We start from the raw sequence: 25,113 nt of genomic DNA on the forward strand, positions 1-25,113 counted from the left end.
CAAATCTGCTTCTTCTTTTAAACTCCATCTCCCAGGAGCACTTGGGGGGGGGGACTTCAGGCTCATCTCCCACCATGTCACACACATCTGTTTCGTTTTCCCCAAAGAGATGGAAAGTTTGAGAGTTGCGCACTGTTACACCCGTAATTGGCAACGTAGGGCTAATGATTTGTACTGCAACCTCCGAGACAAAGCAGCCAGGGCTTTTCGCCGCAGAGTTGCTGCTCTCCGTCTGCAATCCGGACCAGGGTCTGCTTTCTTCTCCTCGTGGTTTTAACGGCATAAACAAGTGCCCCCGCTTTCCATCCCCACCCGCACTTCTTAGGTTGTGCTTTTCGCATTCTCCCCTAGGGATTTGGGGTGTGTGTGTGGAAATGACCTCCCAGTCGTTGAAACTACAACTCCCACAATTCCGTGCCGTTGGCCGTGCCGTGTGGGGCTGATGGGAAGTGCAGAATGTCTGGAAGCCCCCGACGTCTGGAGGACTGCACTTCCCGTCATGCCGCGCGGCAGCCGTTCCCTTTCCCACATCCTCCGCCCTGCTGCTGCTGCTGCTGCTGCCGCCGCCGCCGCCCCCTCCCCTCTTGCTTCCGATACGGAAGCCGAGAGGCGTCGACGCTGCCGCCGCCGCCGCTGCTGCTTTTCAGCCCAGAGCTAGAGCTGGGCCGGGAGGGCCGCCCAGCCGGGCTGGCGGCGGCAGCAGCGGGAAAATGGCGGCGCCGCTGCTGTCCCTTTCCGAGGGGGAAGGAGCCCGGGCGCGGCGGCGGGAGCAGCTCCGAGCCTGGGCGGAGGCCGAGGCAGCGGCGGCGGCGGCAGCAGCAGCGGCTGCTTCTCTGTGCCCGGCCCCGCCTCCTCCGGGGCTGCCGGTGGCGGCCGAGAGCGAGGCTGTGCCCGCGGCGGGGATGGGCTCCGGGTCCGGCGGCGGCAGAGGGCTTCGGCCCCGCGCCGTCCGCTTCGAGGCGGCCGCCGAGTTCCTGGCCTGCTGCGCCGGGGCCGAGCTGGAAGCGGCGCGGGAGATGCTCAGCGCCGACCCGGGCGCCGTGAACGGGACCAACGCGGACGGCATCAGCGCCCTCCACCAGGTACGCGGCGCCCTGATGGCAGCTCCCTGCCTCCCTCTCCCTGCTTTTGCCGCCTTCCCATTAAGCTTTTTCCTCTCCTGTCCCCTGGCCGAAATAAGCGACAGGATTTCAAATCTGGAAACGTAACCCCTTAGCGGAAAGGGGTGCCTCTGAACGTGCGCAGAGTGTCCCGTCCCCTCCCTCCCCCCCGATTGAGACGTGTGAAGCAGCCTTCCTCCAACTTGGTACACATCAGGCGTCTTAAGACTGCAGCGAGCATCCGCCCTGTCTGGCATGGTTAATTGTCAGAGTCCAACAACTATAGGGCCAAAGTTTGGGGGAAGCTGGTGTAGAACGTCCTCCGGCTACAGCCCCGGCTTTGGTATAACTAATGTCAAGGCTTAGCTTAGAGTTATATGGGAGTATATCTGAGCATCTAAGAAATGCTCCCCAGCCCTTATTTCACTGTTGCCAAGGCCTGGCTGTGAAGTGTACAGGGATGGCCTCTGAGCATCTGCAGAGTATGTACTGTATTCTCTGCCATTAAGCAGCTGCAACCAGCTCCACCCTCTCTCTCTCTACGCATACGCACAGGCTCATGTGAAATTAGAAGGATCTGTTCCCTTTTATCAGCTAATGGTTGGGTTGGTTTGAACCCCAACAGCTCTCTGTAAGATGAATGCTGCTCCAGGTCCATGCGCAAAAATTGCATTATATGAGGCTAGCAGTTGTGAAATTAAAATGAAGGTTTGATGATTCCCCCAGTTTGGCATGTGATTACGGCTTAAGAACGCTTTGTATGATAAATGTTAATGTAGCAGCTACCCAGTAAATGGAACTTGCACTGCCTGCGGAAACATCCTCAAGGAGGTTTCTAAAGCACATCTCAATCACTTCTAGCCTGAGATTGCTCTCGGTCACTGGATTAATTGATTAATTATATGGTACGCACATACATTCTGCTTTTATGCCAAGTCGCACCAGTGACCATTCTCTCTGTCACGATAGTGCCTGTCTTGGCTGGCAGCCATTCTCCCAGGGTTCTCGGGTCCAGTTTATTAAGCTCTATTTTCACAGCAGATGTCAAAAATTCTGTGCCAAATTCCATGTATCAGTAGGATTGTGCTGATGATACAGGTGCTGTAGTGCTTTCCCTGAAAAACGTCCCTGGTTCAAACTTCAGCAATTTCAGGTGGAATTGGGAAAGACTGCTGTTTGAAACCTTGAAGAGCAGCTTGCAGTTTAGACAATACTGAGCAGGATGGACCAATTGTCTGAATAGATATTAGGCAGCTTCCTATGTTCCTTCTTAATATAATATCACCTTTCACCTAGTGATGTAAGTCACTTCCACTGTGCAAAGTTGAGCTGCTAGTTCCATCACCATCATATAGAGATCAAATGGCACGATCTCTTATTCTTTTACTGGATAAATGATAACAGATCAGAAAACTTGCTATGTTTGTAAGCATACATAGAAAGGGTGGGAAACCTATTTTCTACCACGCTTTAACAGCTACCATTCTACTTGTAGGACTTTGGAACCACCTAACTGCAGGCTGTTGTTTTGAGAACAGTATATGCGGTGTGAATAGATAGAATATGGGTAAAAATTGTAGGAGAAGGAAGCAGTAGTGAGCTTACTGTAGCTGTGTGCTATGAACCTCCAAGCCAGACTCCAGACTTGGATGATGCCTTCCTACAGCAGATTACCAAACATTCAAAAAGGGGAGATATAGTAGTCATAGGAGACTTCAACTACCCCAATATCTATTGGAACTCAAACTCTGCCAATAATGTCAGGTCCAACAAATTCCTCTGTTGCCTCGTTGACAATTTCATTTGTAGAAGAAGCAGCAAGGGGGTCATCTATTTTGGACCCTGTCCTCACCAACACTGGGGAACTGATCAATGAAGTGGAAATACAGGAAACCTAGGGAGGAAGAGATTGTGGCCTCTTGGGTTTCATGATACAGAGGCAAGGGAAAACTGAGTCTAGTCGGACATGCATTTGGGACTTCAATAATCTGATTTCAGAAAGTTTAAGGAACTGCTGGGTGAGATACCATGGTCAGAAATTCTCAAAAAGAAGTGAGTCCAAGGTGGATGGGGGTGAAATATTGAAGGCACATGTGCAGACAATTCCAGCAAGAAAGAAATGTAACTAAAGAAATGGATGTGTCTGCATAAGGAGTTTACTGATGAGCTGAGATTTAAGAAGGGCATATACAGTATAAGAAATGGAAGGAAGGAGAAGTCACAATGGAGGAGTATACACAAGTAGCCAACAGTTGCAGGGTGAATGGCAGGTGGGCCCAAGCTCAGAATGAGCTCCGGCTTTCATGAGAGATTGAAAATAATAATAAAAATGTTTCTTCAGCTGTGTTCAAAACAAGAGGAAGAACAAGCAAGTGGTAGGTCCTTTGCATGAGAAATGCTGTTGAGTGGCAAAGAGAAGAAGGAACTGCTCAACAACTACTTTTCTTTGTCTTCACCCAAAAATAAAGCAGTGCCCAACCTGGTAATGGCAGAATAAATAGTTACAATTATCCAGGGGGATGACTGCATGCAAGCCTGTATCCTGTGCTTGACACTGTAAATCAGCCTTTCCCAAATGTTGTGCCCTATATATGTTTTGGGAAGGCACCAGGTTATGCCTCTGAATACCAATTGCTGGAAATTGCAGCTGAACTGAGGGCTGTTGTGCTCCATGTCCAGCTTGCAGGCTTCCCATGGGGGCATATGGTTGGCCACTGTGAGAACAGGATGCTGGACTAGGACCATTGGCCTGATTCACCAGGCTCATATTATGTTGAGGTTAGCAGAATATCCTGTATGAACCCTTTGTGGTTTATGAATGGTTTGGTCACACCCAAACCATGGTGTGGCCATCCAGATATTGCTTTGGTGTCATCCTTTCCCTCCTTCCCCTTGTAGTTCTCTCCATCGCTACTTGGTCCAGCGGAAATGTATTTGCCGTTTTCAGATGAAATGGCAAGCCATGCTGTGCCTGAACCAGGAAGTGAGGGAGGGAATTTTAACTGCGGGGAGACAGTGTGAGTCCAAGGCACAGTTCCAGTGTGTTAACTGAGCCTTGTATATGCTCAGAAGTAAATCCCACTGTGCTCATTGAGACTTACTCCCTAGTAAGCGTGTTTCAAGATTGCAGCCTTAGTCTTGATGTTATTCTGTTGGCTGCGTGGATGCATTATGCCCCACTTCTTTGGAGTTCCCACCAGATTTATCATCCACAAAGTGTGCACAGTATAGCAATGTGTGGAAGATCAGTTATGCCTGAAACACATTTCCCTTTCCTGGGTTTCTCATTAGGAGGCTCTGGGACTGCTGTCCCCTTCCATGCTCTTCTCCCGCCCCACATACATACTCCTGGATAATTTTCCATTACTTCATTCTCTTGATGCTGCTTGGCTCTTTGCCCTGGTCCCCATCCTCCCGCCATCTCCAAACACCAGTCTGTCAAACTGTGGCAGAGTGGGTGGTGGTGAAAGGAGTGAGTCCTGGTCTAGGGAGAAGATGCAGCTTCTGCCCATGTGAGGGGTTCTACCTTAGGATTTAGAAATAATCGGGGGGCAGGGAAGTAAAGGTAAAGGACCTCTGACAATTAAGTCCAGTCGCAAACGACTCTGGGGTTGCGGCGCTCATCTCGCTTTACTGGCCGAGGGAGCTGGCATTTGTCCGCAGACAGTTTTTCTGGGTCATGTGGCCAGCATGACTAAGCCGCTTCTGGTGAAACCAGAGCGGCACACGGAAACACCGTTTACCTTCCCACCGGAGCGGTACCTATTTATCTACAGTGGTACCTCGGGTTACAGCTCTTCAGGTTACAGACTCCGCTAACCCAGAAATAGTACCTTGGGTTAAGAACTTTGCTTCAGGATGAGAACAGAAATCATGTGGCGGCGGCAGCAGGAAGCCCCATTAGCTAAAGTGGTACCTCAGGTTAATAATGGACCTCCAGAACGAATTAAGTTCCAAACCCAAGGTACCACTGTACTTGCACTTTGACGTGCTTTGGAACTGCTAGGTTGGCAGGAGCTGGGACCGAGCAACGGGAGCTCGCCCTGTTGTGGGGATTCGAACTTCTGACCTTCCAATCGGCAAGTCCTAGGCTCAGTGGTTTAGACCACAGCGCCACCTGGGTCCCTAATGGGGGAAGCCATCAGCAAATGGGTTGCTAAGCCTTTCAGAAATGGTTTTGATTTGGAGCAGATCTCCAAGCCACAGAGCATGGTGGGGGCACTTAACATACTAAGATTTCCGCAGGTGGCTTTGCAGAGATTGGCCTCACTTAATCCTGCTTCAAAATAGAAATATGGAGATGTGATAGAAGTGAGTTGAGATGTGAGGGTACTGAAGCACTTTGAAGACTGAAAGTTTGTGCATCCCACAGTTACGGAATTGCGGGGGCTGGAACTGGCTTCCTTTAAAAACACACACACACACATGAAACTTTTTAACATTATGAAATTTCAGAAGCCAGTGGGAAGGTTCAGGAGAGTTTCCTGTGGTGTTGGAGTAGTTCAGTATTCTTTTTTTATAGCTCTTCGCTTCTCCCTGTGACCAGCTTGAAGCAAGATAAGTGATGTACTACGTTCAAACCTGTTTATTTTCCGCCAATTTCATTTATACAGTTTGAGGAATCCACATTTTCCTGGGAGCAGGATTCGGGTTAACTTTGCATTGAAACTTTTTCTTAAAAGCAAACTCTTGAGTAATCACTGTGTGGAATCTTTTATATAAAAAAGAGCCTGTGTATTGTAGTCTAGTGGTTAGAGTGTCTGACTAGGACCTGGAAGCTCTGAGTCCAAATCCCCACTATGTCATGAAGCTCACTGGGTGACCTTGGGCTGGTCATTCTCTCCCAGTGGTAAAGGATGAAGGGGCGGGGAGAACAACATTCATCTTATACTTAAAGGCGTTCTCTTCATTAACCATTCAATTCCCAGGTATCTTTAGTGCAGGGCTGGGGAATGTGCAGTCCCTCCAGTGTCGTTGGACTCCAACTCCCATCAGTCTCAGCTAGGGTGGACACTGGTCGGGCATGATGGGAACTGGAGTCCAAGAACATCTGGAGGGCCACAGTTTCCCCATCCTTCTTCTAACAGCTACATATGTCCATCCATATGGTCAGCTGACATCCGGTTGGCCCCCACAACAGGAAACATTTGCATGAAAGCGAAACACCTTTTTTATTTGTCCAGGCATTGGGGTAATAGGTGGCAGTGATTTTAGTAAGGTGGCAGTGGTTTCCATATGATGGCATTACGGATAATTGTCAATGCTAAGCTTAGTCAAAGTTGCTGCGATCCTTTGGTTTTTAATTAATGGCTTTAACATTGTATTTTTACTGTGTGTGTGAACCAATGTAGCTGTCCATAAACTGAACAGGTTTAGGTTGTTAGCCGGAGGTGGCGCATAAAACCGACCGACTATCAAACAAACAAATAAAAGACATAGGTAGGGTTTATCTATTTGTTTCATAATGCCTGGCTGGAGAATGGGGCACCCATGGCCCCACTGAACCGAGAGTCTTGTCTTATCTTCTAGCTGCCTCCCACTTGGCTTTGAGTCCTCTTGTTTCTTTGCAAACCCGTGAGTCCTCCGCTCGCCTTATGTTCCCAGAGTTATCCTTGTGCCTGTCCTCACTGCCGGGTTGTGCCTCTGATGCTCCTCTGGCTTCTGGCCAGGGCAGAATTTGGAACGGCCCAAACTTACTCGACCATGTTCTGAGAACGGCAGGGAGCGTGGTGGATTTTGAAGCCTGTTTCTGCAACGTGTTTTCCCTGGATTTTGGAAAGGAAAAAATAAGCCTGGGAGTTGGATGCGGGACCAGTTTCCAAGGTGTAGCCATAAATAGGCAGCACGGCGGGCAGGCATGGGATTCTTAAGTTTTTTGTTTTGTTTATTTATCTTATGTTCTGCTCAGAAGAGGGAATGGGAAAGGAGAAGAGAACAAGGGCAGGAGACTCTCCTTCGTTGCAGACCTGCCGTGGGTTAGATAACTGGCTTTCGCTCAGGCTAGTAGATGTCAAGGAATAAATCTCAAAATGGGTCGCAGGAACTCCAAAAAATTTAATATAAAACGTGGTTCATGACTAAACACAACAAATCTACATGCAAAATGGATATAGATAGATGTGCACACATGAATGATGGCCACTGTCACATAACAATGACAACAATTTCTCCAAACACCTCATGTGGTTAGACAATATCTCCTGGATTGCATCCTGTTTCATACTTCGCCAGAACAAAAATGGAGAATTTTTCACAGATGGCCGTTGTAGAACCCCTTATGGCCTCTTGTTTGATTTTTTCAAAATTATGTAAATCTTGCTCGTTTGGTATAGCTCTGCCACAAGTGCTTAATTGTCTTCTAAGTACTTAGAAATGAGAGAGTATCAGATTAGGTTTTCCTAATGTGTTAAAAGAATCCTCAGTTCAAAGGCACAGAGGCTAATGCATTCAGATATACCAACACTATCATCAAAATTCAGAAGACCCTATACATCTTAAACCACAGAGGGCTTTTCATCAGGGGACTATTCATATATTTAGATTCTAAATATGAATATTTCCCTGACAAAGGGCTTTTGGAAGGTACAGTTTTTGGAACAAACAAGTTTAAATAAAAGTCAGCTCCCCTCTGAATTCCAAAGAATGTACCTTCTAAATATACACGGTTCCCTTGACTTTTCTCAGGTGGGGGCTGCTGCCGAGTGGAGAGACTTGGGGTGTGGCAGAGACTTGGCCACTGTTTACCTCCATGTTGCCTCTCACGGTTCCAGTGGGGTTAAAGTGGAGGTGCAGAGCTTGAGAAGGAGGATTCCTGAACTCATTGCGAAGAAGCAGGGCCTAACAAGGAGAAATGTAGCTCTTTCGCAGCACAGCCAGTCAGGGAATGTTTCCGAAGAGCTTCAGCCAACACCAGCCGGTCTCTCTTGTTTGTGGAAAATGAAATCTTTGCATTCCAGGCAGTGGCTATTAATATCAGTGCTCGGCTGGTTGGGTGAAACAGCCGGCATCTTTCTCCATGCCTAGTAACTCCTTCCCTAGTTGCACCCAGGCTGCGGGCAAGGATGACGCCATGGGGTCTCCTTTGTCCCAAAGCCCATGCAATGGAGGGTGGGAGCAGGGAGAAATTCCAGTGCGTCCCTCTCTGCAGGGGGATCCAGTCATAAGTCCAGAGTGGGTGCAGTTTGAACCAGGGTTCACCCCAATCCAGCCTTGGAGCCCAATTTGAACACAATGATTAAACACAGTGATTATCCTGGATAAGTGGTTTGAGAATTTTAAAAGCAACAGGCTAGATCAAGGGTAAGGTGTGAAGGTAAAGGCCCCCTGACAGTTAAGTCCAGTTGCAGGCGACTCTGGGGTTGCGGCGCTCATCTCGCTTTATAGGCCGATGGAGCCAGCATTTGTCCGCAGACAGTTTTTCCAGGTCATGTGGCCAGCATGACTAAGCCACTTCTGGCAAAACCAGAGCAGCGCATGGAAACGCCGTTTACCTTCCCGCCGGAGCAGTACCTATTTATCTACTTGCACTTTTTTGGTGTGCTTTCGAACTGCTAGGTTGGCAGGAGCTGGGACCGAGCAATGGGAGCTCACCCCGTTGCAGGGATTCGAATTGCCGACCTTCTGATCAGCAAGCCCAAGAGGCTCAGTGGTTTAGACTACAATGCCACCCGTGTCCCAGATCAAGGGTAGTCAACTGATATCTGCCCAATGTTGCTGGACTACAGCTTAAAATCATCCCTGACCATTGACCATCCTGGCTGGGACTGATGGGAGTTGGAGTCCAACAACGTCTGGAGAGCCCTACGTTAGCTGACTTTAAGCTAGATTGTGTGATTGTCTCTTATGTGTCTTTTCTTTCTCTCACTAGCAAATGCAGACTGTCAAGGAGGGACCATTTCTCTTTTCTTTTCTTTTTAACTGCTTTATTGGTTTTAAAACTGTATAACACAATTGGTCAATAGATGTTAAAGACAAAGTAAAAATAAACAAACATTCATTCCATAGTTGATACTTGTTGTGTAAATCAATTTGCGATTAGATTCGGCATGACCTCCTATCTCCCCATTGTGTTCCCAAATTACATTCTTTATCTTCTCTATGTTATTCTAATTACTTTAAATTTATAAAATTGTCCTGTTACACGCAGAAACTCAGTCAAGACCTGCCAACGGATTGATATTTTGGCAGTGTTCTTTTAGGTAGACTCTGTATTTATCCCATTCTCTGGTAAAATTTTCATCTGTAATGTCTCGTAGCCTTGCTGATAGTCTTGCTAGTTCAGCATACTCTCTCAATTTATTTTGCCAGTCTAATTTGGATGGGATAACTTCTCCCTTCCAGCCTTTTGCGATTAGAAAAAGCTGCTGCTGTGACGTACATGAAAACTCTCCTGAACTTCTTTGAGATTTTGTTACCCATAATTCCTAGCAGGAAGGCTTTGTGCTTTTTAGGGAAAGAACATTTAAACATTTTCTTAAGTTTGTTATAGATCAGGCATGTCCAAAGTCTGTTTTGGGGGCTTAATCCGGCCCCTGTGGCAGTTTATTTTCTGGGGTAAAATCCCCCCCCAACAGCTCAACACGCATGGCGGCCCTCATGTATGTTCACTTCATCAAATCTGGCCCTCTTTGAAAAATGTTTGGGCACCCGTATCATTTCCCAACACTCTCTGATCTTTTTACAGTTCCACCACATGTGGAACAATGTGCCTTCCGCCTCAGGGAGGGTCCATTTCTCATTGGGTAGAGCACATGTGCCAGCTCCATATCCGGTCTTCAGTTAAGGGATCAGATGGCGGGAGAAGCCTTACTCTGGATCCTAGAGAGCTGCTATTAATCAGGGTAGTTGTTGTAGGTTAAGATGGTTAAATCAACTCTCTCCAAAGAACCTAGGAGTCTTTTCTCCCTAATACTTTTCTGAGAGGACTGGTGTCTGATCTCCCAGTTCTCCATGCTTTCATTCACTTGATGTTTCTCTTTTTTGAAAATATTTCAAGATGACCCAAATTCTTACTTCAAGGCTGCTTGATACGATACACCCACATAACTGTCGCTTGTTGCCTGAACCAGTTTTATTCTGCGTGGTCTCTTGACTGCAAATCCAAAGCCTGTTATTAAAGGCAGATGAAATCTAGCAGAAGCTGCTGCCTTCAGTTCTGACGTCTTTTGTGTTGGAAGCAGAAAAGTAGCACAGCTGCATATTCCTGGCACTCGAAAAGACATCAAAGGCTCTTTGGTCCAAATTCTCTTCTTTTAACAACGCCTCCCCCCCCAAAAAAAAAATATACTTAAACTACTGCTCAAAAGAGGCTGCAGATCTCTGTGACACTTTTTTTGAGCATGTGGAATCCTGCAACACATCTGCTGTTCAGCATAGAATGTAGATCCGTGAGAATCTGAATTTAATCTTTTTGTTGTTGTTAAAAAAACAAAAACTGGTTACTCCTTTGCATTTTTAGGTGGATGTAATGTGGACCATTTCTCTTTTCTTTCTTTTTTTAACTGCACATAATGCCACCAAATTATGGTTGACGCTACACAAAAGAACATTGTTTGTGTGCTCCCTAATGTATTGTTTCATCTCTAATGTAATTATTTCATCTTTGGCCCAAGCCACAGTTGGCATTTCACTCCAGTTCCCCGGTTAGAGTGCAGCCCAGTTGATGTTGTATCTGATCCAAGACAAACTGTGGTTCACTGTTGCATCCAAACCAGCAAACTGTGGCTTTCAATTGCAATTTAGAGGGCATGTACAAACCACAGTTTGCTGGTTGTGGTGTAACAGCAAAACATGGTTTGGCTTCTGGGTCGAGCACACAGCCATTATGGACTGTGCTGTGAGTGGGGAAGCTATGGTCCTTCTTTGGTTTTATCCATCTGCTCATGTGATATATCTCATTTCACTTTGCCCTGCCTGCACCAGGGGAGTTGTGCCGCCTAATGAGTGGAGCAGAGACACATTTTTCAAGGACTGGCAGCTCCTAACTTGTGCTAAACTGAAAGTCAAACGACCAACCACTCCCTTGTGCAACTTGTATAAAATACATCAAAACATTCTAAGCGGAGCTTATGTTGCATAGAGACCAAGAGACTTAAGCTATGAATCAGGAACTGCCTGGTTTGAATCCTGCATCTTGCAGTGAACTTACTGGGTGGCCCCCCTCTCTCTCTCAGCCTCAGTTCATCCATCTTTAACATGGGGCATTGTAATAAACTTACCTTGTCATAGGCAATGCACACGAACGGCTTTGAACTCTTGAAAGTGCTATGCCCATGTTTCCTGTTGTTTTTATTGCGTGGCTGGGAAAAGCCACATCTCAGCTGGGCTGAGATGAAGTTGCCTTCAAATGAGCAACCAAGTGACAAACAGCATCTGCTGCTTATCTACTGCCGCCCTAGCACTGCGATACATTTCCCAAGCCAGGGAAATGTAATGCCAGAGTTTTGGTGCCTCCTGCAGCTTTCTCTCCCAACCCCTTAAGATTAGAAGGCACAGAGAGAGCAGTAAATAGCAGCCACACTTTTTGTGCATTTGAGAAAGGGAAGGGGGTGCTTGCTGTGTCAGTACTGTCCCAAGTGAAGTTTGGGAATGGGCTGCGTTGGCCTTTTCAGACCTGGGATGTACCATTTAGCCAAACATGCGTTTTGGGGACCCTCTTCAGAATTTCTTACCAAGTCTTCCTGGTGGCTCTGCTATAGTTCCCCTTATCTGACTGCATCCCATTAGGAGACCTGGCCCACAGGTTGAAGCCCAGAGATGTCTGCACCCAGGTTATAAGTCCTGTTGAACTTACAACCAAGTATTTAAAGGTTATTTTACCCGTGTATGACCATCCTCCTGGAATATTGGAAAGACCTGCTTCCTGCCTCTTTAATTCAGGGGGTGGGGATCCTGGGACCCTCCAGATGTTGCCCAGCTATGGCTCTTATCATCCCCGAAGAGTAATTTCAGCAGGGTGTACAGCTTGTCATGCAGAGATGAAAGAGGCAACATCTGTTAAATTCCCCCTTCTGCAAGGCAGCTGTTGGTACAGGAGGTCTGCCCTCCTTTGCATCTGGTCACCACCCCTCTATCTGTCCTCTTGGGAAAAAAGAAAAAGGGCAAACAGAAGCACTCTTCCTTCCTTTTTAGAGAGATGGTGATAAGGCCGCCATGTGACTCGCTTATGGATCGCGGCAACGGGTGGGAGTGGGGCCTGGACACCAAAGGATATTCTAGTCTCTTCCCCGAATGTTCAGCTTACAAGCTGCGGCCACCCGTTTTTCTCTTGAAAGTTTTTTTGGGTGTATTCACCTGCGGATAAGGAAAAGCATTAAGGCAGGATTCTCCCTCCTTGCTCAAGAAGTACCAGACCATAAGACGCACCTATAAGACGCACCAGACCATAAGACGCACCTAGTTTCTGGGGGAGGAAAACAAGAAAAAAAATATTCTGAATCTCAGAAGCCAGAACAAGAGGAATCACTGCACAGCGAAAGCAGCGATCCCTCTTGCTGTTCTGGCTTCTGGGATAGCTGCGCAGCCTGCATTCGCTCCATAAGACGCGTGCACATTTCCCCTTACTTTTTAGGAGGGAAAAAGTGAGCCTTATAGAGCAAAAAATACGGTAGCTGGATTCTCCTGCCTACCATTTGTGGTGGGGATGTTTGCAAAAGAATGCACAGGGTTAACTGGTCAGCATTGGGCCCTACAGTATAAAATTAAATCATATTGTACCCCTAACACAACTTAACTATTAACACATGAGGCTACCTGTATTTGTGCAAATACCAGTGACTTTGTGGGCCATCCTGTCAGGCCTCCTGCCCAATGACAGCATTGTCTTTCCAGCCTCTCCTTGAAACCCTACATGGCCAGGAATTCATTGTGTGGCCTTCCTGAGCAGCTTGTTCCTGAGCTGCAATCCTCTTAGCATTAGGAAGCTTTTCTTGATGTTTACCTAAAACCTGCCTCCCTGTCAGGAATTCTCCCCACCACCAATTGGCATCGCATTTTGGAGCACTGAGCTGGTTTGGAGACTGTGCAGGCTCCCAGAATGGAGCTCTCAGCTGCTTTGCTCTTGCCTTGTCTTTTTCGCTGCAGTGCCAAGGCTTAGTTTAGCGTGCCGTCCGAACTGGGACTACCGGTTAAGCCCTCTCTCCATGGTTTGTCATTGGCTACGGCTTACGGTTAGCGAGGAGAGAGCTTAACTGCGAATTCCAGCTCAGGCGACACGCTAAGACGAACCTTGGCTCGGCTTAGCTCAGCTCTTGAAAAGACCAGGAAGGGGGAAAGCGGCTGCAAGCTCCTCTCCTGGAGCCCGTGCAAAGTTGCTAAGCCGGGGTTTGGTGGAGCGTGTTGTGCGAATCAGGCTGCCAATAGAGGTGGGGATTTTCCTGGGTGGGGGGAGGAATGAACTGGGAAGATTTTCTTATGCAAATTAGGATGGTTTGCATAGTATTTGTGTGTGTGTGTGTGTGGTTTGCATCAGATTTTTTTCTGATGCCGAGATTAGATTTAGCGTGCTTATCTTACTTCTATCTGGTAAACAAAGCTTTAGAAAAAGTATCCGCATGTCACTTTTTTGTCCTAATACACCACAAACATTTGACCTGGAGTATCTGAGGAGAAATTAAACCACACATACTTCTTGTGGTTTGAATGTGGTATCATGTAGCAATTTGTATTGCAATACAGTACTTGTAAAAAAAATGCAATGGCAATCGGGTGTGCTTTCCTATACATTGTTTGTTTAAATCTAAGAGGAAAACAAAAGTGCTGAAAACTAATAAATGTTGGCAGCTGAAAGAACTTTGCCGGATATGCTCATTTTCATACTCACTAGGTATAATCACCTGGAAAACATTAAAAGAAGCTTTGAAGCTGACAAGCTTGCCTCGTATTTGTAGTTGTCATCCATTTACTGTTACTAATGAGTCTATGAAAAGGAAGGATTTTTATTGGCAGAAAAGTAAAGTGGGAGGAATTTCAAAAAAAGAAATCTGCCCAAACCATTGACTATAAAATTCCCAGGCGGCTGGGGTGTTATTTGGCCTACCATGTGGCAAATAAAAAGCTCTGAAGGGGTTTGTGGCATTCCCTGCCCTTCTGTTCAGGGGCTGCCTTGCATGTCTAGGGGACAGTGGTGCAATGGGACATTTCCTTGTTGCACCAGGAAAGGAGGGCAAGGTGCTGAGTGGGACAAGGGAGAACGATGAGGAAGTGCTCTTTTTGCTCAGGGGAGCAAAGGTTCCTTAGGAACATGAGAAGCTGTGTTCCACCCACATCAAACCATTGGTCCATCTAGCCCTGCATTGTCCACACTCTATGGTTTCAGACAGACAGGAGACTTTTCCAACATGGAGATGCCAGGTATTGAATCTGGGACCTTCTGTGTGCAGAGAACACGCTCTGCCACTGAGCTTTGGCCCTGTTATGGAGGAGAGGAGAGAGAAACGGGGAGCTGGGAGCTTCCTTGCGACAAGTCTTCTGTCTTTTCCAGGCCTGCATTGATGAGAACATGGAGGTGGTGGAATTTCTGGTGGCAAACGGAGCCGACGTGAACCAGGCTGACAATGAGGGCTGGACTCCGCTGCACGTCGCTGCTTCTTGCGGCTACATTGAGATTGCACAGTGAGTTTGGGGCTGCAGGGGTGACGGCCTTCCAAAACCATGCCAGCTCACGGATAACTTCATTGGCCTTGCGGTAGATAAAACGCCTTTTGCCTGAAGTTATTACAGTAATAAATCCGCAGACCGGTCTTTCAGTGCTTTTCACCTGGGGCTGAACGGCGGTCACAAAACCTACGCCCTTCCCAACACAGGGTATCCAGATGCAGAAGGGGACAGGGCTCCTGTCCAGATTAGCAGGTGTCAGTCATCATGCACACAGCTATCTAAGGCGCAGGGGGAGGTTGCGGAAGCCAAGGGCAACCTGCATTAGGCTTCATTTCTGAGTTGGTGGTCCTTTCACCCCATCTGCATTTGAAAGGGAGGGAGGCTTATTGTCTGCAATCACGAGGCAAGGGCGCAAAGGATTCCGGCGCTTGGCAACTGTCGCCCCACGAGACGGGCTTTTTTTGTGTGGCCTAATCCGGGATTGCAGGGGTGGGGGGCTAAATGGGCCTATGGATCTGACCCTGGGCATCACTGTCTGGCCCAGATACCTCTTGGACCACGGTGCCAACATCGCTGCAGTGAACAGCGACGGGGACGTGCCATTGGACATTGCGGAGGCTGACAACATGGAGGCCTTACTGCGTTCGGAGATTGGGAAGAGAGGTAAGGAGAGAGCTGGCTTCCATGCATGGTGTAGCTCTGCTTCCTCTAATGCTCTGTCCCTCTGTAGACCCTTTCGGGGCTTCACCAGGCTTCTCCAACCAGCCCTCCAGGTCCTGGGTTTTCCCCCTTCCTTAGGGGTTGGTGCTGCAGAAAGATTATAGAATCAACTTTGCAGGTTTTCACACCCACACACCCAAATGGATTAATTAAATGGTTCCTGGTTTACACCACAGGGTTGTAATATACGGCCCATCAAAATATTTTCAACTTGGATTATTTACTGCAGACAGAGCCAAGCGATGACTTCCAAAACCTGGTAGGTTCTCTGGCTCTGGAACAGTTTAAAAATACAGTGTCTACCAAGATTATATTTGCACATATTTGCTTACTGTACATAATTTATTCTGCATCCAAACCCAGTGAAGATTAGGAATGGGGAATCTGGGACTCCCCAGATGTTGCCAGACTACAACTCCCATCACACCTGGCCATTGACCCATACTGCCTGGGGTTGATGGGAGTTGCAGTCCAGCCTCATCTGGAGGGCCACAGCTTCCCCATCCCTGAGCCATATGTGTATGATGTAATTGTGCCCTCCACCCATAATTACATCATACACAAATTCCTTAAAACAATGATGACTGCGTGTTTTTTTGGAAGAGGAAGGACTTTAAAAGTATCCAGTTGCTAGGATTCCTCGGCATCGTTAGGAGAAGACATATTTCTTCGCAGCTCTCTGGTGCGGCCGCAGCTGTTCAGATTCGTAGTCGTCGCCTTCTTGGCTCTCCCATGACGCCTCCTTCTCCTTTTCAGGGATAGATGTAGAAGTAGCCAAGCGAGAGGAGGAGGAGGTGATGCTTCGTGACGCACGCCAGTGGATGAACGGTGGGAAAATCTCTGACGAGCCACACCCCAAAACAGGGGCCACGGCCCTCCACGTGGCAGCTGCCAAAGGCTACATTGAGGTCATGAGGTGAGAGCCTGGTCCTCGATTCCCCCAGCCCCGAGGGACATCCATTCTGAGCACATGAAACCCTTTGATAAATCCCCTTTTGGAGCAGGAAATGGGATCCCGTGTCTCCCTCTCACAGTTTTAAGCTAGATGTCGAACGTCATAGAAGCACGTAGGTTTACAAAATGGCTGCCAACGTCACACCTCAGGTTCCTATTTGCCTCAACAGGTTTGGGCACTTGCCATACCCACTCTCCCAGCCCAGGTGGTTAGTTGCACCACTTCTTCTGATCCCCCCCCCCCCTTCCTCCGTGCCTTGCCAAACATCCCCTGAGCAAAGGCGGGGCCTAGGGAAAAGCGTAGGCCAAGTCAGTGCCAGTCCCCACCCCAGCCTCCTGATGGTGACTCGGAGCTGATAAGAATCCAGGATATTAGCATCCTGCTCCCAGCCATCTTGCTTTGAGCACTTGGACCCCTCCCCTCAAATAAGAAGAAAAGAAAAAGACAGATGACCCCAGCCGGTTTCCAGCAAGTTCCATCCACGCTGCTTCTCTAACTCACTCGCTCTTCCAAAAGTCCCAGTCTCCTGTCCCCCCCTGTTCTCCCTGCCATGAGAACCTCAAATACCTGACCCTTAGATATGTACCTCACAGAAGAATTCAGGAGAATTCTTGTCCCTGGATAATTTGGGACTCTTGAGTTCTGTATCTCCCTTGGACCACTGTCCCACCCACCCACCCAGCCCTCACAGAAGACCCTGTAGCTCTTGTATCCAGCACCGTCTTTGCTCTGTCCCATCTAGAGTCTGCCTTTACCTTCTTTTGTCTATTAATATCTAGTTTTCCCATAAGGCACCATGCCTCAGTCCAGGAAACCCCTGACGGCTGCTTTCTCTTGCCCTGTTGCAGGCTGCTCTTGCAGGCTGGATATGACCCCAATGTGCAGGACAAAGACGGCTGGGCTCCCTTGCATGCGGCAGCCCACTGGGGAGTGGAAGAGGCCTGTCGCCTCCTAGCAGAGCACTTCTGCGACATGGAGGCACTCAACAACGTGGTGAGAGCAAAGGAGGTGTCTGGTGTGAGTGTGTGTGTGTGTGTGTGTTGCAGAACCCAGGCTTCTTGTGGTTCCAGTTAGAAGAGCCCACACAGCAGGGCTGGAGAGGACTTGGTGTTGCCCAAGGCATTGGAAAGGCCCTGCCAGTCCGAGTAGGTTGGCTGAGCTAAGTGGCCCAGCACTCCAGCCTGGTCTCAGGCAACTTCATATGTTTGCAACTGTTCTTGGTGCAGAGGGGTTTCTAGGACAGCAAAATGAGGACCGTCACCAGATTTTAAGGAAATTTTAATGGACTAGTGTCAAAGCATTCTGATGGGTCAGTTAATTGACTACATCTGTATACATTTTCTTTTGAATAAAAATATGGTTTTGAAGGAGGGGAAAACATCAGGTTGTTTTTAGATGGTGCGTTGTTTTAGATGGTGTCACAGCCGATACCGTTGTGGACAAGGCTTGCTCTCGTTCACGAGGTGAAGGGAAAATACCTTTTCTGAAATGCCATCTGCATTTTTTTATATAATTGTGTCCTAAGCAGGTTGTTTAAAATAAAATAAAATGTTGCCCCTTAAGGTTACAGAGTTTTTTGTTTTATTTTTTTAAAAAAGAAATACATTATTATTCTGCGTTGTTCAGTTAAAGGTTTACAAAACCAAAACCCAAAGGGGGAAGGAGATGTGGGAGGCTGGAATTCTAAATCTGCTGACTGCAGCCACAAATAGAAGCTTGTGGATCCTGCAAAATGCTGGAGGAAGGACAGAGACCTGGAAAGGCTTGACTTGGTTGTGGAGTACGACAGAGGAGAACGTTTTGAAATGGCTGGGGATGTTTCTCCCACCTTCAAGGGTTTTCCCCCCCCCTTAAGCTGTGAGAGGGTAGCCCCTTATTTCTCATTCTCCTCCCTTCTAGATTATTTTCTGAAAGGGCTACCCCCTTGCTTAGAACCAGAAGCTCTCCATTTGTACCTACCAAGATGGGTTTATTTCCTCCCCTCATTGAAAACAGCAGCCAGTAATTCTAAGCAGGTGGGGAATCGAGTGTAACTCGTAGAAGCCCTGGATGTTGCTTTCTTCGGTGGGTGGGTGGGTGGGCTTGGAGGAGGGAGGCAGGCAGGACAGGTGGCGAGTTAAAAGAAGACGCATCTACACCAGAGGGAAGCTGCTTCACCCACCATGTTTCCCAGTTTTATTCTGATGGCAAACGGTGGCGAAAGGAGCCCTTCTCAGCCCCAGCTGTTTCCTCCCCATCCTAGGGCCAGCGTCCCTGCGACCTTGCGGATGAGGATACTTTGGCTCTGCTCGAGGATCTCCAACGCAAGCAAATTGACGTGAGTGACTTTTCTTCTTACCCTTCTCTCCCCCCACCCCCGTGTGTGGCAGATACAACAGAATCGGGACTGCTGCCTTGGGTCTATGCGGAAAGCGTGTGGCGCGTGGAGCCCTCGCTCTTGTATGGAACTAGACAGCATTTGAACGCCTTGTTTCTCGAATGGGAGGGAAACCTTGCAGGTGCCAATTTGAGGAGTTGGGCTGAGGGAGGAGCTGCTTTGGGGGAACCTTGCAAGACCCCTAGTCCCAAATAGAAGATGCTTGTGCCCCATCGTTGCTGCTGTCACTCCCATTAAGAGGCTGTCGTACGGGTGGCATTGTGCTGTGTGCGTGCTTCACGAATGTCTTGTGCTAAAATCTGAGGTACCAAAAGGTGTCCCTGGGCCAAAAAACCCCAGCCTCTTGACCCTTTTCACAGGCGGGTCCTTGTGGCTCCCACCGTCGGCAGTTAGTCAGGCAGCGACGGAGGAAAAAGCCATTTGCTTCTTCCTCCGTCAGCACCCTTAGGGCTGCTCACCTGGCACCTCACCTGGTGAGTTTTAGGTGCCAGCTGAAGACATTTCATTTGCCCAGGTGCTTAATGAATAGTTGCAATTTATCTAGGACTCCCATCTTAACAGCTGCTGTTGTGTGTGTGTATATATATGTGTGTGTGTTTACATAGAAGCATGTACACACAAACAATATTTTAAGAGGTTGTGTGCTAATTCAGTAAACTTCAGGGGTAATTTTTCTCCTGCCCCCCCCCATCACCCTTTATTGGGTGCAATAAGACAGACAAAAGTTTCTTGCAATGGCTGACTAGACTCATCCAGACCTGTGTAACCTTTGCAATTTTAAAAAGACCATAATTCAGCACCAAGTGGAGCTGATTTCTGTTGTTGACTATGTATATGGCATGCAAATGAAGCAGCAGCCTATATTTTCTTTGCGTAACTGTTTCCTCTCATCATGGGGGCATGGGTTACATCTTTGTTCCCTTCCCAGAATTTTTTTTCGATTGACTTTTTTGAAATAAATAAAAATGCTTGAGGGGGGGCAGGGGAGGCTCAGTCTTGGTTCATGTTATTTTACATGGCCTTCCTACCTTGTGCAGCGTCAGCCACAAGAGCAGAAAGTAGCGAGGAACGGCAACGACCCCACAGGGCAGGAGGTCAGGGAGCGAGGCCAGTCCTGCCTGTCAGCTTAATTTGAGTTTCACCAGCCCAGGGCAGCGTTTCTGAAACCGCAGGGTGGGCCTCCTCGGAGTGGCGGCTGCTGGTGAAGCCCACACACCTCCCTTTTCCAGCGCTCCGGGCAGAAACCTTCCGTGGCGAGAGAGGCTTGTTCCCAAGGGGATGGAAAGCAGCATGGGCTTCTCCCACCCGCCTGTCAGCTGCATGCTCTTTTTCCACCAGTGGACTGAAACCAGATCAGCCTCCGGGCCCTTTGGAAACCTTTTAAGGGCTTTCCTCTTTCCCTCTGGGGGTTTTCCTGTGAGAACCAGTCTTGAGAGAGCCAGGTTGTAAGCCATAGAGAGGGAAAGAAGCCTTGGCACACAGGGCACGTGAAGAAGCAAGGGGCTGGAGCAGCTTCCCAACAGGGAAAGGCCTGGAGCAGCCCTCACCCACCTGGCCCCTTCCAGGTGTTGTTGGAGGGCGCTAGCTGGGGATGATGGGAGTTGTAGTCCAACAGCACCTGGAAGGCACCAGATTGGTAAAGACTGGCCTTAAAGCATTTGGGGCATTTTGATTTAGAGGGACATGGTGGAAGTTTCCAAAATCACGTGTGGTGCCCTCCTGGGTTTGTTGGGTCTCCCATCTCTTATCATCTCCAGGCAGCGTAACAGATTTGAGTCCAGGTTGATTCACAAGCTGCTTTGAGAGCCTTTTGCGGTTGTAGAGCAGAACATAAGTATTGTGTCACTGGTTTCACGTCATGACGGCTGTCTATGCTGCCTCCACTTCCAGAGAACATAATGTAATACTGAATACTTGGGGGTGGGGGGGAAGGTTGCTGTCATTTCCTCTTCGTAGGCATCCCTGGAGCATCTTTCTGCTTGCTTCGGGAACATGAACAGAGCCCTGCTTGATCAGACCAAAGGAGCACCAGTGTCCACTCTTCTGATCCAGCAAGGCTCTTCCTGTATCCGTGACCATCCCTGTGGTGGACCTTTCTTAGCTCCTAAGCCATGCAAGAACTCTGCTCCTTCTCGGCTGCACTCAATGCAAATGCCAACTGTGGGCACATCTGCGCTTTATTTTCCCAAGCACATCGCCCTCCCCCTTAAATTCAGCAGCAGTGTTTCAGCGTGAATCCCACAGACTGTTCAGTGCAGATCTCAGCCATTACTGCTCTTCTCCATTTGGCAGATCCCTTGAAGAAAGCAGAAGCTTTGGGGCAGTGCTCTTGCCCCAGGTATGTCTGCCCAGAAGGGCAGGTGCCATTGCCCTCTGCTCCCCTGGCAAAATCTGTTCATCATTACGAAGGTCACATAGCCAAAGGGAATGAGAGCTTGACCCTCACCCCCCGTCTCTCTCCCTAACCTTCAGCTACGCAGCAAGAAGGAAGCTCACCTGAAGCAGGCAGTGATTGACACCAGCTTGGAGCAGCCCCCATCGTACACGAGCAAGCACCGGAGGTGAGGTGTGGGCGTGGGGGCGTTTGTCCCTTAGGTTCCCAACCTTTTAATGCCGCATTTCTGGTTCTAAAGTCCACAGCTTCCGCCCTTGTACCCAGCCGTCATTTCCCACGAGTTGGTAAAGGCCCTAGCTTGCAGCTCTGTCGGCTATCGGTTCTTTAATCTAGGATGCAGCTTATTATGGCTCAGCAGTATGGGAACAGGCGCATGCGAACCCCACGCCAAGTGCACGTTGGCAAAACAGGTTTAGAGAGAAGTCTTTATTTGGCGCGCAGCAAGTTTGGCAGCCCGGTTTGCTGCAGAAGTGTTTACTGTTACAGACTGCAGACGTCAGGTTGGGCTATCCAACTGTTTTGTGGTTACAGACGTCGAGCCTGTACAAATTGCAAGTGTCTCCTGTCGTCCCACAAACATTAACAGGGAAGCAAAGCCTCTCCTGTTAGCAGGAAGCATCGGCTCGCTTGCCTCAAACTTGCGTTGGTTGGGCATTTCGTTACGAGACGTCACCAAGGCAACCTCGGTGGTTGTTTTCTAAAAGCAAGCCATGCGCTAGCTCGCGCATGTTCAGACATGGAGGCCATGTGCCAGCTCAGACACCTCTCCCCTGTGTGAAGTTGCAAAGCGTGTGAAGTGCAAGGTTTGGGGGCGCAGCCTCCACGTTGCCCATTGAGTTGTAGATACTCTTGTTGTTGCTCAGTCACATCGCAGGCCTGAGGATCAGAACCATCTCGATTTCCACTGATCTGTCTGTTAGCTGCTCCGAGAGCCTTTTTGGCTGAAGAGCAGGAAAAGATTTAATACGGAAATACAGGTGTACAGCACTTCCAGGATTGGCACATAGGAACAAGCCCTTAGGCTTAGGCTGGTTGGCAGCATCTTGCATGGTATGAAAGCTAAATTTCAGGAGAAATGGCATGTCATGTGCCTGAGTTGTCTGAGTTCTAGAGCAGCTGTTCATGCAAGAAACCAGTGTTCCCCTGCAGGGCAGCTGCCATGAGGCCACGCCTGGCCTAAACCAGTTCACCAGAGTATGCCAGCCCAGCCCAGGTAACCTCTTTCATCTCGAGATCTCCGCTTGAACCCGATCATAAATAGGGAAATGAGGGCTGTTGGAACGAAGCAGTTGTCAGCGTGGCTGAAGTTTGCAACCTTCCAATGGCTCCCATTGGTTCTGTCTGGGCAAACGCGCCATTGATGTAATTAACCGTGGTGGGCTGAGCAACTTCGCTTCTTTTAAAACTATCCACTTTCCTTTAACACCCTTAACTCCCCGCATCTCCTCTCTGCTTCTTAGGAGCTCTGTGTGCCGCATGAGCAGTAAGGAGAAGATCTCCGTCCAGGACCAGTCAAAGGAGCGCAAGACCCTGGGGACCATTGCTGTCGGCGAGGAGGAGACCAGCTCTGCCTCGGAGGGGGAGGAGACGCCACACTCCAATGGTAGGCGGAGCTACGTGGTGGGCAATGTCCCTCATTGGCCCAGATCTTGGAAGGGTCTGGCACAGCCAATTAGATGCTAACTGCTTTCTCTCCTTTGGCAGAGGTGAAGGCCGCTCCCCCAACGGACAACAGTGCAGTGAATGGCGTCTCCGTGACCCCTGTCAGCCCTGTGTCCCCCAGTCCCATGGGGCAGAAGGTGAGGTTTTGCTCACCTGCACGAACCCTTAGCTTCTTCCTTAGGTGAAAGGGGGCGTTGGCACATCTCTGTGCCTCATTCCCCCCCCCCCAATCGTCCTTGTCACCTTTCACAGTGTAGGCCTGGAAGCTGCTGGACTCATGTCGAAATCCAGCTCTTGAGAATTGAGAGGTGACGAGCAGCAGGGCCTCTTAAAGAGACGTTTCCAGTCACTAATGCATTCATGGTCTTGGACTTGAGGCTGCAGGCCTCAGCTTACCCATCCTGAGTAGTCACTTCACAAAGGGGTTCTCTTGGGAGGAGGGAGAATGAAGAGTGAAGGTAGTTAGGGCTTCTGTGTCCTGGGAACCAGGACTCGTAGTTTCTATGGAATCAGGATTTGGACACGGGGGAGCAGACAGCCACAAGACCTCGGTCCTGTATGGGGTGCTACTTGCCTGTTAAGGACTAGCTTCTTTTCTTCCCCCTCTCAGTTGGCTTTTCATGGGTCCTTGCATGAATGCTCCCCTCCCCTCTGGCACGTAACACTTGCTGAGTCCCCATTTATAACTTCTCCTGTCTTAACACACCAACACCTTCATCTTGCATGCTTGGTTAACCAGTCACCTCTCTTGCATCTACCCTGGGATGAGGCCAGAATAGCCGTCATCCTGTTTGGGATGCCAGCACAGGCGAGTCTGGCGATCTGATCGGCAGGTGACTCTCCAAGAAGAAGCCTCCTAAATAAGTTGGCCGAGGTTGGGCCTTGGACACGCGGACATTCTGATGCCTGGTCGGCCGCCCTTTCCACCGCATGCCATTTTTCCCTGCACTGTGTGAAATACGTCAGACTTTTGTGTTTTCTTTTTCTGCCTTTGTTTTCCTTTTCACATTTCCTCGTACACCTTCCATCTGCTTCTGGCTTGCACCTCGTCCTGCTTCTTGCTTCCTTCCTTCCGCCTGCCCACTCCAGCCACAGTTTGCCTTCATCACCCCTGTTCTGCCCATCCCCAGCCCTCTGGGGCCTTCCATGTGGCGGCAAAGCTTGCGCAAAACAGGGATCATTCTGGTGCCCCAGAAGGAGCAAAAAGCTGCAGTGAGTGTCCCATGCAGATGCAAGGAGGGTGTGTGGAGAGAATGTGCCATTGTGGGTGTCGTTTTCCCCATTAATGGTCTGGCACAATTGCCTCTTAAGCTGGTACCTTCCAGATGTTGGGCCTCAATTCCCATCATTCCTGTTGGCCATGCTGGCTGAGGCTCATGGGAGCTGGAAACCTAACATCTGGACGGCACCAGCTCAGAGAAGACTGGCATCGTGAGACCAAGGCCTTAAAAGAAGCTGAGCATTCTCTTGCCTGGCGAGTTACCACTAGCTGTGTGTTTTGAGAGCTGCATTAATCAGATTATTGTGGCGGACCAGGCCCCACTCCTGGTTGGGAGGCTTTTGCAGGGGCCTTCAGTACCTCCAGTCCAAGCCACTGCCACATACAGCAAACACGTTCTCAGAGCACCAACCCGTGTACATACAAGAGAGAGGTCTTGGGAGACTGGAGGGAAACCTCAAGAAATTATTGGGATGCGGGGGAACTGTGGCGGGGCGGGTTCTAAAAGTGTCCCAACAGTGGGCATGAAATGATGACTGACAGTGGGGGGATGGGGTGGCATAGTTGGGGGGAAAGAACTGGGGTATCCTTGAAAGGGGCCTGACAGGCTGGCTGGAACAGGAGGGTTCCAACCATGCAACGTTTTCTCGCAGGTCCCTCTTGTATTTCCTAAGGCAGATCCATTTGCTAGAAATGGGAGTACTTGGCGTGACCAGAGACTTTTAAAAATATGCCAGCGAAAAACCTGAAAGTGTCTTTTTGGCCACTGAGTGGAACTGGGCTAGGTGGGTGTTCAGTCTGATGTGTGCAGCAGGGGCAGCTGGTGCTTTGTGGTTTCCCGCAAGTGCAGGTGTGGGATTTTATTTTTATCGACGGAGAAGGGGGTTCCCCCTGCAGATATAAGATTACTGATACTTGGGAAGAGAGAGAAAGAGGTAGAGGTTGAAAGTGAGCTGCTTGTGGCCTGTGGGATGGTGTGCTTGAGGACCAGGAGTCCAGTGGGCTACTCGGGGGGCAATACTAGGTTGGGGCCGAGGCTGCTGGGAACCTGGACACAGATAGCAGCACGGCTCGGCCTGGGCCTGTCTG

The 25,113-nt window shown here is 49.0% G+C and overlaps 1 protein-coding gene across 4 annotated transcripts in view; it reads left to right on the top strand.

The window, feature by feature from the left end:
- The first annotated feature begins 596 nt into the window (after window positions 1–596).
- PPP1R12C (protein phosphatase 1 regulatory subunit 12C) overlaps window positions 597–25,113 on the top strand; it is a 38,251-nt gene continuing 13,734 nt past the window's right edge. Inside the window, exons 1-9 of one of the 4 annotated variants that reach the window (XM_083707866.1) lie at window positions 597–1,082; window positions 14,581–14,711; window positions 15,241–15,359; window positions 16,173–16,332; window positions 17,220–17,364; window positions 18,614–18,688; window positions 21,221–21,309; window positions 22,604–22,746; window positions 22,848–22,942. In XM_083707866.1, coding sequence (XP_083563992.1) covers window positions 711–1,082; window positions 14,581–14,711; window positions 15,241–15,359; window positions 16,173–16,332; window positions 17,220–17,364; window positions 18,614–18,688; window positions 21,221–21,309; window positions 22,604–22,746; window positions 22,848–22,942 — 1,329 coding nt within the window. In that variant the 5' untranslated portion in view covers window positions 597–710. The remainder of the gene's footprint in view (window positions 1,083–14,580; window positions 14,712–15,240; window positions 15,360–16,172; window positions 16,333–17,219; window positions 17,365–18,613; window positions 18,689–21,220; window positions 21,310–22,603; window positions 22,747–22,847; window positions 22,943–25,113) is intronic. The other 3 variants (XM_083707868.1, XM_083707867.1, XM_083707869.1) reach the window with 3 other exon arrangements.

Source organism: Podarcis gaigeae (genome assembly GCF_964106915.1).
Source record: "Podarcis gaigeae genome assembly, chromosome: 13".
NCBI lineage: Eukaryota > Metazoa > Chordata > Lepidosauria > Squamata > Lacertidae > Podarcis > Podarcis gaigeae.